We start from the raw sequence: 13,696 nt of genomic DNA, 5'->3' as shown, positions 1-13,696 counted from the left end.
TTTAAATTTAACCTGTATCTACTGGAGAAAGCATATACTTTGTTCTTGTTTTTTACCCATTCTGCCAATATCTGTCCTTGATTAGTGTGCTTTATCCATATATACTAATATAATTACTCTCCAGGTTGGATTTACATTTGCCATTTTTATTTTTCTTTCTATATGTCATTATCTTTTTTGTTCTTCAACTCCCTCTATTAATGCCTTCTTTTCTTAAATAGACATTTTCTAGTGTATCATTTTAATTCACTTAATGTTTCATTTACTATTTTGTAAAGTAACCTTCTTAGTGGTTAACCTGAGGATTACAATTAGCACCTTATCTTTAAACACTCTAGTTTGGATTAATGCTAATTTATTGCAATAGCATACAAAGAATTTGCTTCAGTATAGCTCCATTTTTTCTGCCTTTATCTTTGTATTGTCAGACAAAGAATATCTGTGTATATTATATGCTTTAGATTTATAATTATTGAATTATTGTATTTAAATTATATCAGAAAAAAGATGTTACAAAACAAAAATACATTTATACTATATTTTATATTTACTAACGTAGTAATCTTTACTAGTGCTCTTTATTACCCATGTGTATTTGCTTCTGTTTAATGTCTTTTCATTTCATTCTGAAGTACTTTCTTTCATATCTTTTTTAATTGATTTTCGAGAGAAGACGGGGGAGAGAGAGAAACATCAATAAGAGAAGAAACATCCATTGGTTGCCTCCTGCACACACCCTGACAAGGAATCAAACCAGAAACCTGGGTATGTGCCCTGAACTGGAATCAAACCAGCCAAATTTTGGTGTACATGGCAACACTCCAACAAAGTGAGGCAGGGCCCTTTCATATTTCTTGAGGGGTAGAACGGCTAGCAACAAATTTACTCAGGTTTTATTTACCTGGGTATTTCTTAATGTCTACTTCATTTTGAAGAGATATTTTTGCTGGATATAGAATTTTTGATTGACATTCCCTCCCCCCAACCTCTGCCCCCAGTACTTTATATATGCAACCTATTCTCTTCTGGATTCTATGCAATCTGATAATATGTGAAAATCTTATTGAGGATCCCTTTTACATGATAAGCTATTTTTCTCTTGCTTTTAAGATTCTTGTTTTTGACAGTTTAACTCTGATGTATGTAGGTGTGGATCTCTTTGGACTTATCCTACTTGGAGTTTTCCAAGCTTCTCCACTGTGCAAATGAATGTTTTTCATAAATTTGGAATTTTCAGCCATGATTTCTTTAAATATTCTTTCTGTTCCTTTATCTTCTAGTCTCCTTCTGGGACTCACAGCATATATATGTTGATGCATTGATTGTATCCCACAGGTCTCTGAGGCTCTGTACATTTTTCCTTCTGTTCCCCATACTGAATAAATCAACTGACATACCTTCAAATTTGCTGATTATTTTTGCTGCCAGCTCAAATCTGCTGATGAGTCCCTGTAGTATACTTTTCATTATAGGCACTGTATTTTCATCTCTGGAATTCCTATTTGCTTTTTTCAGTCATTTCTACCTTTTTATTGCTATTTTCTATTTTACAATACATGATTACCATGCTGTCCTTTAATTCTTCATATCTGGTTTCCTTTAGCCCTTTGCACATGTTTTTAAGAGGTCAATGTCACTGAATACTGTGCAAAACATTTGGGGCTCCTCCTGGACAGTTTCTATTTACTTTTTATCTTTTGAACGGACCATACATTTAATATTTCTTTGCATGTCTTGTAACTTTTTATAAAAAACTGGACATTTTAATAATGTGACAAACCTGCAAATGATATTCCTTTCCCTCACCAGGACAACAACTTTGCCGTTTCCTCTAACTTTGCCTAATCTTCAGAGTTGATAATTATCTTTGTAATATCTTCTTACACCATTCTACCCTAAGCCTCCTAAAGGACAGGAACTGTTTTGCCATTATTCTAAGCCCAAGCATCTTATAATATGGAGTGCTATTTGTTATTTTTGGAGTGATCTAATAACTAACTCTGTAGGTAAAAAAAGCTATCATTAAACTGTATATTCAGGAATTTACTCTACTGAAAGAAAGTGACCTTTGTAAAATACATGGTTAAGAACATTAGTCCTGTAGACCAATGCTATCTAGATCCAGGACTATTAGTTTCATATGAGCACTCAAAATAAGAATTAGTCCAACACACTGCAGAAAACCAGAAATTACAAAGAACACTAAATCAAGGATCAGAGAATTGATATATATATCAATGTACACACACACATACACACACACACACACACACACACACACATATATACACATACATATATCTACTTTTAAAAGTTTCAAAAAAAGGTAAAATAAAAAGATGGTTTTATAAAAATAGGCAGCTTAATTCTGAGTTTATCCTATACATTAATGTGGGATTGTATAATAGTATATTAGGATATTTAAACAACTACTATGCTAATATCTTCTAAAATAACAATGCTTTCAAATAATATAGGTTACCAGTCTCTGCTGTTCCTTTTCTTATACATTTTTCTTATATTTCTTAGAATATCCTAAATTCTTAAAATTTATTCACAGAACAAATTTCACTGAAACTATTATTTGGGATAAAGATGAAAATGTACAAGTATAAATAGAAATTTAAATATATTCAATTAAAAGAATCAAGATCTAAATATATGCATTTCATCTTCTGTAATCTATCATTTTAATTTACTTACTTATTTTAAGGAAAAGGTAGATAAACACAATGCCCAAATCCATCTCCTAGAAGAGACTCTCAATCACACAACAGTACATTACTTCATCTTTAATCAGAGACATAAATCATTATGGTATACACACAAATAGAGAAAAAAGAATTATACTAAAAAATGAAGTAATGTCTTTAAAAGATAAAGTTTTTCCACTTGCTAATTCCATTACTCTTTTAAATTTTTACTTATCTCACTGACAAATCTCTCAAAACCACCTTTACTAGTAAGTCCTTTTTTGGAACAGGGCTACATATACAAATATACAAGTATTCTTCCACTGTCTACAGAAAATTTCCTTACACAGATCAGCTAACTTGGATTTTAATATTAATCTTTGAATTATGTAAATTAATCATTTGACATTTTATTCGGAATGTAGTGATAGTGTTGATTTAGTTTGATCCAAAAATCAAGAATTTCATTATCCTGTAAAATATATCCTGAGTTCAAAGTATTTAAGGGGGTTAAACAAAATGCAAACATTTAATGCAACATTAAGCATGTGAAATAAAAACTTGATTGCCTAAAGAAAGCATGCTATGCTGTTACCCTGGTGACAGGTTAAAAAAGGGATTGTGAGCTGAATAGCTGTATGATATGAAATTAAAATGTTTCACATTGAACAATCCAAAATGAATTGGGAAAGGTTAGAGTAGAGGAGAGAGAAATCAATTCTCCAATGGCAATGGTGAATGGGAAAGAAGTATGAATAGGATTTGCCAGTGGGGTGCAACAGCTGCCAAATATCCTGCAGCCAAAGAATTACAATAATACTGATGAAGTGTGCAAGAGCTTTTGGAGTCATTGCAGGGAACAGAGAAATTCTCCTGCAATAATGAGGCTATTTTGTCTTCCATTCAGCTCTTATCGTAGAATTAAAGAGATATATCTTAAAATGTAATATTTGGCAAAAACTGTATAAATATGACATTTCATCCACTTACTCACTATTTTGTGCTTAATCTCACATAGCTTTCTAAATCATCCAGGACAGTCTAATTAAATAAATGAAAATATCATAACAGATACTAAAAGTAAGGCAAGCATAAAGGAAATTAACTAAATTGATGTTTTCTCCCCTTTTGCTACTTTTACTGAATTTATTGCTCAAGTGAAAGTAGATATTTCCAGAGGCATAGTATGATTATGTATGTTTGTGAATATATGTCCTAAGTACTATTTTTTATTATACAGTCCGTTATTAAAACATCAACTTAATAGTTATAATGAAGTAGCTAACTTGAGAACAAATATGAAACAAGTATAATATAAAAGTTGTGTTTTAGTGTCACAGATGGTGAAAATGTGTTAATAATTTGATATATCCTTTTAAATTCAGAGACATTTAAGTAAAAGAGCCAATATGTAATTATAAAAATAATTGCCTTTACTTGGGAATTGTTTTCATATAGCTATTTTTTTGTTTCTTTTACAATTATATCTTTCAATGATTAAAATCATATTTCAAAACCTTAAATTTTTTCTTCTAATTGAAAACTTAATAATGGGTAAATAAATTATAAATCTAAAACCAGGAAAGGATACTTTTTTAACAGAAAAAAAAAAACACAAAACCAACACACAGATAATTTCATCTGTCAGGTAAAAGTCACTAAAAAATTGATTCTCCATTTTATCAGGAAGCCAGATGAGAAAAGAAAATGCAATACAAATGTAGACACAACGACTGCTATTCAAGTGAATATAATTTCCCATTATGCTACTGTGACTAAAAGAGTTAAACTGATGACAGGCTCTGTAGCCAGTCAAGATACTTGATATGTTCTACAAAGTATGAGCTCAAAGTGGTGATTACACACAGACTCCATACACCCAGAGTAATCCTCCACAAAGTGAATGCTTCATTTTTAAACCTTTCAGGCGGAAATATTTTCATCAGCATAACCGTAGCCTATAGTGAAGGTGTTCCTTTTCTTGAGTCTTTAACCTCTGCTCAAATACCAAGAGAAAAATAGAAGGCTAAAGTAGAAACCAGAAAGTAAAAGTGTCTGCCTCATGCAATTCAAATAGGAACTGAGCTGAAAAAAATTTCAGGAATTGTCCAATCAAACAGGGCCATTTCTCAGTGGAAACCGGAGTCAGAAGTTGAAACATTTGCACAAAGGCTTGTTCCACCTTGATACTTGATAGTAGCACTGGGACCAAAATCCTGACTCTTGACATCTCAATGCTGGTTCCACTGCACCATGTCAACCATTGTGAAATTTCAGGTGAAGAAGCCAAAAGAACCACAGAATGTATTTATTTAACATACACACATCTACTCATGTGTATGTGTTGTGTGTGTGCATGCAAGGCACACAAGTGAGAGAGGGAAAAGAAGAGGAGAGAGTAAAGGAAGGGAGGGAAGCAGAAAGAGAGAAGAGAGTGGGTGGTGAGAGAGGGGGAAAAGGGAAGAGATGGAGGGGGAGAGAAGGTCACGTCCCTCACTAACCCCCTGCCGGCCTGGTGGCCCCACGCAGCCTACTTGTTCAGTTGTTTGGTCATCCCTCTCTAACCCCCCTGCTGGCTTGGTCGTAGGCAGCCATCTTGTGAGGGTGTGAGGGTTAATGTGCCTATTACCTCTTTATTATATAGGATACCTGCATCAACATTTACTTTCAAGTACCTTAAAATAGATGAAAACAAAAACTGCCCACCTCACCTCAGCATGGCTTAACCCCCAGGACTGACATCTAAAAGGGAGTAGAGGTCTTAGTCTGAGCCACAACGCCTGCCAAATTCTCACACCATGCAAAGCAATGCAAAACAGCCCTCTACTAGGGAAGAGAGATTTGGCCACCAGACAGTCTACCACCAGGAAAGTGGCCCTGGCTCTCCCCAGAAGTGATAAATGAGTCAGACAGTTTAATAGGAAGATTAAATCATGGAATTAGAAAGTTTAACTGCTGAATCATAAGAAAGGGTGCAGGGCAATTTGCATAGTTACAAAACTTAAGGAAATAAAGCAACAGATGCATAAATACTAATGGGGAAGGAGGAAGTAGAGACACCTACAAAGGGCAGAGTGGCCCTCACTGTATCTGAGGAGCTTGGGATGGCAGAGGTGGACTAGAGTAAAGCAGAGGAGTAAAGCAAGCTTAGAAAAGTAAATCCTGACTTGTGAGCAATACTTGGCCTTCAGGAAAATAGGCTTTTTTAAGCAAAACTAAATAAAAGATTACTGAAAGGGGCAAAATTGTTTTCCTTACTATTTTTTCCTCCAATCATTAACTGTTAGTGACACAAATTATTATACCAAACCACAATGCCAACAAAATAATTTTAGCTTCAAGTAACATGAAGTGATTGCTTAACACAACTTTTAATGATGCATTTCTGTCAATAAAAGTGTTTAAGAACAGAACAGATAAAAAGAAAAATAACTCCATTGTAAGTCAGCATATGTTTACGTAAGATTTTAATTATGCTCGCCAAATTTGTTATAGTCATCCTAAGAAAAATTGCTATTGTATCTCACATTAACATTTTTTTCTAAAATGCACTGCTATCTTTTTGCTATCCAAATACTGTGGGTACATATTCTTAATGTCTTTTTCCAAGTCATAAATGATGAAAGAGTGAAACCCATAGAGAAATTGGGAAAATAAAATCAGCAGCCAAAACAAGCAACACAAAGGAAGGGCTGCAGGCCACTGGGTTTGGAAGCATAAACATTACAGGAGCACGCCCATGACAGAGCAATATGTAGCCACACCTGGAGGCTAACACTAGACTGGATTCCCAAGCCAATAATGAAAACATGATTCTGAAGCCAAAATGTGAGGATACAATCACCTTACATCAGCTTTGCTATCGGGGACCTCTTCTGTGAACAAACAAAAAGAAAGTCACTTTGTCTACACAAGATTATACTTTGTCAAAAGATCACTATAGCCCTGGCTGGCATAGCTCAGTGATTAGTGTTGGCCTGCACATGGGTTTGATTCCCAGTCTCAAGGGTATGTACCTGGGTTGCAGATTTGATCCCAAGAGTGCATGACTCAACTAATCAATGTGTCTTTCTCATATTGATGTCTCTCTACCTCCCCTTCCTTTCCTTATCCTCTCCCCTCCCCCCTCCCCTCTCCCCCTCTTCTCTCCCATTCACTCGGGGGGAGGAACACAATAAAAAAAATATCTTCAGGTGGGGATTAACAATAACAACAAAAAAGGCCAGTATATTTATCTAGATGTTATAGATCTCTGTTTTTATGGGTGGTACCAATTTTATAATAAACTGGCATACTAAATAAATGATAAGTTCAGTAGAAAAAAAATTAACCAAAAATAAAATAATTGCTTGTTATATAGGTAACATGTGCACAAGTATCTACATAACTAAGCTCTAGCCTATGTATTTTATTAGTATAATTTTTTGGAACTTCTAAAGTGTAATGAGTTCACCAGTAGTAGCAGGGGAGGAGGATTCTGGGATGATGGTGAAATAGGAATAATTATTGGGTTAAGGTATGGGGCACTGACTGTATACAGATGTAATTCTGTGACATCAACATCCATGCCCAGGCAACCACTTTGCCTTTCCTAGAAATTTCAAATAAAAGAAATCAAATATAGTCTTCTTTAGCTGGTTTCTTTTTCTTAGCATGATTTTATTTTTAGATTTATGTATGTTGATACATGTATAACATACTTTTTTCTTTTTTATTGTTAACCAGTATTCTATTGCATGGTTATACATTTATTTATCCACTCACCATTTAACGCAAATTATTCTAATGGTGTGTGGTAGTATAGTATTGGGGTTCTAACTGGGATTCATCTAATTATTGATGATATTAGACATCTTTTCATGAACTTACTTACCATTGATATAAATTCTTTGATAAAGAATCTAGGCCAAAATTTTTTAATTGGGTTGTTTGGCTTACCATTGAATCGTAACAATTATTTACATATTATATATTCAAGTCCTTTATTAGATAACTCTGAATACATTCTGCCATTTGCTATCTTGTTTTATAATTTTCTTGGTGGTGTCTTCTGAAGGGCAAAGAGAGAGATAGAAACATCAATGATGAGAGAGAATCATTGATCGGCTGCCTCCTGCACACCCCATACTGGGGATCAAGCCAGCAACCCGGGCATGTACCCTGAACAGGAATTGAACCATGACCTCCTGGTTCATAGGTTGAGCTGAACCACTGAGCAACACCGGCCGAACTCATATTAATATTTTTGAAACTAATAAGATTCATCCTAAATTTTATTACTATAATACTTCTCAAAACTTTTATCAAGATTTACAAAGTATGCCTTAGCCGGATTGGCTCAGTGGATAGAGCGTCAGCTCTCACCTGGTCAAGAGTATGTACCTGGGTTGCAGATTTGATCCTGTGAGTGCAGGAGGCAACCAATTGATGTGTCTCTCTCACATCAATGTTTCTCTCTCTGTGTCTCTACCCCTCCCCTTCCATTTGCTCTAAAAATCAATGGAAAAATATCTTCAGGTGAAGATTAAAAAAAACAAACAAACAAATAAACAAACAAAAAAGATTAACAAGGTAATAAAACAGAAATAATAAATACAAATTACTTGAACAGTCTTCCTGTAAGTTTTCAGAGTATTTTCTTACCTCTAATAAAGTCCAAATTAAAGGGGCAAACATCCTTTTTCTTTTTGAATTTAAAAAATTCATTTGAACCAAATTGAAGCAATACTATTTTTAAGCACTAAAACTTTATTATACTTCAAACACTCATAAGAATGTCTAGAATTGAGATTAGTTAGATCTTTAATTAGTAACTTCCTGTCTTTTAGATAATTAATATTTTTCTGTTCATGTCTTGTTTTAAATGATCTAACATACCTTGAATTTTCATGTTCTTGAAAATGTTGTGCTCTTAATTGGGATGCCACAAACAATGATGATGCTATTGCCAATAACTGGTTTCTCTCACTCTCTGTTAACTTGTGTCCTGAGGGAAATCAATCAAGCAATCAATCAAATACATAATGTCAACATCTATGCTTCATCTTTTAGAATTATGAATCATTCAAACAAGTATACTATCAAGCATCTCTTATGGAGCTAGTATTATTCCAGACATTGGAGCCTGCACGAGAAATGGGGGAAACAATATTATTCAAATGAGACCAAAAAAAATCCTGCTAACTAGAAGTTTATAGTCTAATTTCTAAAAGAAAGAAAAAAGGGATATTAAGCAGGCACAGAACGAAACAATTACAAATAAAAAACCATACTCAGATCTCTAGGAAAAACTTAAGGCTCTTCACATCTGCTTCTCCTTATCACTCCTCACCCAAATTTTACTTCTAAGTAGAGGATAAAGGAAAAGTAGAAAAGGAGTGTGGTTGGTCAATGACATTGGCTAGGGCATGTTTTGTAGTGTGAAGGATTAAAGGAAAATAAAGGTGTGACATTCTTGCATGAAGTCAGGGTTTGAATCCCAATCAACCAGCCCACCAATCTCTCGCTCTCTCTTCCCCTCTTTAGTTCCTAGCAGAATATAGTGGACCTGGCGACAGTGGTCTAGCCTAACAAGGCTTAGGAAGGCTCCCTAGTCTGGCTGAGTCTTGTGCAGCAGGGAAATCTGCTCTATTTGCACAAAAGTGTGTGAGTCAAGGCAGGATTCTATATTCCAGGGTCTGCAGGTTAAAATGTCCCCTAAGAGTTGTAATTTCACCACAATTTCTAACACTATTATTTACCACAGTACTTACTATACACAGATAATAGAGTATTAAATGGTACAGTATAGGCAATTTGAATGCTGAATCATCAACAAGAAGATGATACTTGTAAAATCCATAAAAGAAAAAACACTTGGTTATTTAAATTCATTTGAAAGAAATAAGGCAATTCAAACATTATGTTTAAAAAATCATTTAAAGTAGCAATGACTACAAGTATTCACCATTAGAATGCAGGTACTTTCCAGATCTGCAACACAATTTTCTATGTGGAGGAGCTTCATGAAACTCAAAGGTGCAGTATTTCATGAAACTGAAGGGAAGGGGAAGCTCCAGTGATGCCCCAGCATGCAGCAGTGATGCCCCAGCATGCAGCATCTGCCTATTTCCTCATTGTAAATTCTTTCTCCTGGGCTAATTACAAATTATCGACATTATATCAAAAAGGATGGATTAGGAAGAGATGTGCACAGTGGTTCTCTCAAGGCGTTTGGCAGCCCTAGAGCCTATGGAATAGGGTCCTTGGAAAGGTGTTTCAACAGTGTAAATGCTACCTTGTCCGTGAACCAGCTTTGATTCCCTAAATCAGAATTGGTTTCCTTTTTCCTCTACTCTTAAGACACTTTGCTTATATCTTTACTTAGCAATTATTTTAGCCTATCCTGTAATTAGTTCTTTACATGTTTATTTCTCTTGTGATGTAAGCTCAAGAGCACAAAAATGTATTATTTGTCTTTGAATTTCTTCTAGAGATTATATCTATTATTTGTTGAATGATTTTAATGACCGGATCTTTAAAGGCCACACGTCAGTTCATATATCATAGTACTTAAAGGTAAAGAAATACAAAGAGAAATATAATTAATGGTATTCTTCTTATATTGAATTAAATGTCTATAAAAATTTTACAACTTCTCAGGTGATTTTGACCATTTCTTTTGATGAGGCTGCCGATTTCAGTGTAGTAATTCAGCAGAGAAATAAATCCAAAATGTTCACTACAGCCCAACAGAAATTATAAGTCTTAAAATACTTTCTTTCTCTTTTTTTCTTTATTTCAGAATCAAAATACTTTCATCCCCATTTTCCATTTATTTTTTTTAATCAAAGGAAAAAACAGCTTTGCAACAATATAATAAAATAAACTGACATGAAGATCAAATTTTTTGTGTATCCTATTTTTAAACTTCACTCACAATCATTTCAAAGTTCAACCTAAGAACCTTTAGGAACACTGTCCTAGTCTACAAACAAACTTGGGATAGTAAACACCTATAATAAAAAATTTCTATGCAGTTATAAAAATGGGCACTTGCGTATGCATAGGCCTATGATAGCTGGACAGATGGGAAGCAGATGGGTAATCCCAAAGGGGCAAAGTGACCCTGCCTCAAACATATGGAGAAGATCCTGGATTAACTTCAGTTGCCACTTCCTGCTGCTCTTTCAGGCACATATATCAAACAATCAAAATGACACAGTTTAATACATTTAAAACCTGCTCTGGAGAAAAATGGGGGGAAAGAAACAGAGTAATCTGAAGATAAAGAACAAGAGATAGTAGCCATTCAGAGAAGAAAGAACTGACATGAAAATCACATGAGAAAATAAGAGGTAGACATGAAGAATGGTAAATATAGGTATGTACTTTAAAGTCCTTACAGGCAACATGACAACATACAGCATACTCTGAAACCTCTGTGATTTATGACTTTAAATCCTTCCAAAATTGAATGAGTACTAAAAGAAAAGTTGAAAGCTCTAAATTCAATTTCTGGTTTTATCATATTACTGTTTTTTCAGCCTTCATCTCTCTGTGCTTTGGCTTCCTCACATGTAAAATGAAAGCTGAAGTTAAAAATTGCTAAAGACCATTATAATAACTTATAAGAATTTAAAAATTATTTTCCTATCTTGCATAAGCATAATAAACACAATTATTGTGAAGTGCTGATAATTTCCTACCAAAAAAAGCAATGTAATATATTAAGTTTATCACAAAAAGTTACAATATTAGGTTCTAGGTAAATATCTGAGTTCCCTTAAAAATTTGGAACATTACTGCTAAATGTACAGCACAGAGTAATCAACTCCAATTAGAAATTTTAATTCCCCATTTTCTTCTCTATGTCATATATGCATATATAGAGAGACACACATGTAAATGTGTGCATTTATAAGAACCCATACACATATACAATATGTCTGTTCAAAAGGTTCCCTGAAGTATTGCCCTGCTGTCTCCTCTGCCTACTATTTCATGTCATATCACCTCCACAGATGGATTCACCAGGCAGACACAAAAGCATCTGAAAATCCTGATTGAACCTAGAATTTGTATAGTTGCTAGGGATACAATAAAAAGCAATAACATAAGTGGCTCCTGACTTCATGGTAGCAATAAATATTAATGAAATAATCATGCAAATATAAAACTGTAATATATTAAGATTGTATTTTATATTTATAAAAATTTTAAAGTTCAGAAAAAAGACTGATGATTCATTAGTCTTATTTCAGTTCCCAAATAAAAAACATTCCCCATTTCTCTTGGTACTAATGATAAAACCCTGCACCATTAAAGTTTTGGAAAGAACAATCAAAACAATAATCTCCATTTAGTCTTATGAAAATACGGTATTGTAAATTCTGAGGTAAGAAATTGCTTTGTAAATGTATTCAATAGTTCAACTACAGGAAGTTGACCTCAATCTAAATACATTTTCTAAAATGATTGAGACATTTTATCTAGTAAAAGACTTTAAATGGATATAAAGAACATGATATTTGTGAGAGAATATCTAATTTTCACATATCCCTAAGTTCATTAGAAATATATGTAGAGGCTTCTTGCTTTCACATGAATAACATTTCTATTAAGTCTCATGTAAGTCATGTTCTTTCTTAATATCATTTTAACTATGTTTTCAATGCTCACTAAATGGTTTTCTCTGTCTCGAACTTGATGAGCAATTTTCCTGCTACTTGGAAACACTCACTGATAACTATGCAGTACTGAATTTCACATTCCACTCATTATTTTACTCAAAACCAATTTTTCAGAATACAAACCATCATTTTCTTAGACATTTTCATTTTTATTAACAGGAATAGCAACTGGTATTCTGAAATTCTCAGCGCTAATTTTCATACATAATAGTGTTTAATTATTTTTTGTTTGTTTTTTGTTTGTTTGTTTGTTTAATTATTAAAGAACAGTTCCTGCAGAACTCTTCTGACTTGCAGAAATCAGAAAATCAGGTAAGCTAATTCTCTGCCTATATGTTTGCTTCAAAACTGGGCTAGTACACATTCCACATAGTTTAATTCTTCACTCAACAAAATTATAGATTACACATTTGTGAATTACTCAGGAATACTCAAAATTATAACTGTCAATAGCCTAGGATATTCTAAGTATGTTAACAAATCAAGTATAATATGGGCCAAAGACCTTAATTTCAAAATAGAAAAAAGTATACATTACAATAAGTAAAAAATAATAACTTTAATATTAAAATACTTCAATGCATACAAACCTTTAAAGCCATCAGGATATACATCAGAAAGAAATTTAGTGTTGATGTCTCCTTTTATAAAGCGTGAGTTGATTATTACCTCTCGAAGTAACGCAATATTATGTATAACACCTAAAAATAAAAGATCAGATTGAACTGGAGAACAGTAAGTCAGTTAAAATCTAATTCTTATTATCAGGAGAAATTTATCACCACTTTCCTATGATCTAGCAAGAACAATACAAATTTAATCATCTCGTTCACTTCAAGTAACAACAAAAAAAATCTGAACTTGAGGTAGCAGTAAAACTCTAAATGTAAATTTAAGAAGCTGGTAATTGCTAAGTCAATTCAATGGGGAAATAAATATCTTTTCAATAAGGGGTGGAACAATGAGATATCCATTTAGGAAAAAAGAAAACAGCCTCAACACTAACTCACACCATACACAAAAATTAACTCAAGTTGAATCACAAACTTAAAAATAAAACCTAAAAATGCAAAACATAGAAGAAAATATAGGAGAAAAATCACTTAGCATGAGGCAGGCAACAGATTCTTAGATAAGTACACAAAAACCATAAATCATGAAAATAATCAACATGTTGTATTTCATCAAAATTTAAGTCTGTTCTTCAAAGGATATAGTTAAGAAAATAAAATGGCAAGCCACAGACTGTGGTAAAATATTCGCAATACATATATTAGACAAAATCTTGTATCTGGAATATATAAAGAATGCTAACAATACAATAATAACTTG

The 13,696-nt window shown here is 33.4% G+C and overlaps 1 protein-coding gene across 6 annotated transcripts in view; it reads right to left on the bottom strand.

Moving 5' to 3' along the window:
- The window catches only part of PCCA (propionyl-CoA carboxylase subunit alpha), a 381,582-nt gene that overhangs the window by 142,481 nt on the left and 225,405 nt on the right, over nucleotides 1-13,696 (bottom strand). For all 6 annotated transcript variants that reach the window (XM_054719911.1, XM_054719917.1, XM_054719915.1 and 3 more), the window contains 2 exons: nucleotides 12,955-13,065; nucleotides 8,571-8,679 (listed from right to left, as the gene is read on the bottom strand). In XM_054719911.1, coding sequence (XP_054575886.1) covers nucleotides 8,571-8,679; nucleotides 12,955-13,065 — 220 coding nt within the window. The remainder of the gene's footprint in view (nucleotides 1-8,570; nucleotides 8,680-12,954; nucleotides 13,066-13,696) is intronic.

This window comes from Eptesicus fuscus, chromosome 8 (genome assembly GCF_027574615.1).
Source record: "Eptesicus fuscus isolate TK198812 chromosome 8, DD_ASM_mEF_20220401, whole genome shotgun sequence".
Taxonomy (NCBI): domain Eukaryota; kingdom Metazoa; phylum Chordata; class Mammalia; order Chiroptera; family Vespertilionidae; genus Eptesicus; species Eptesicus fuscus.
The sequence above is the reverse complement of the archived record's forward strand: the minus strand, read 5'-3'. Positions and strand labels throughout refer to the sequence as shown.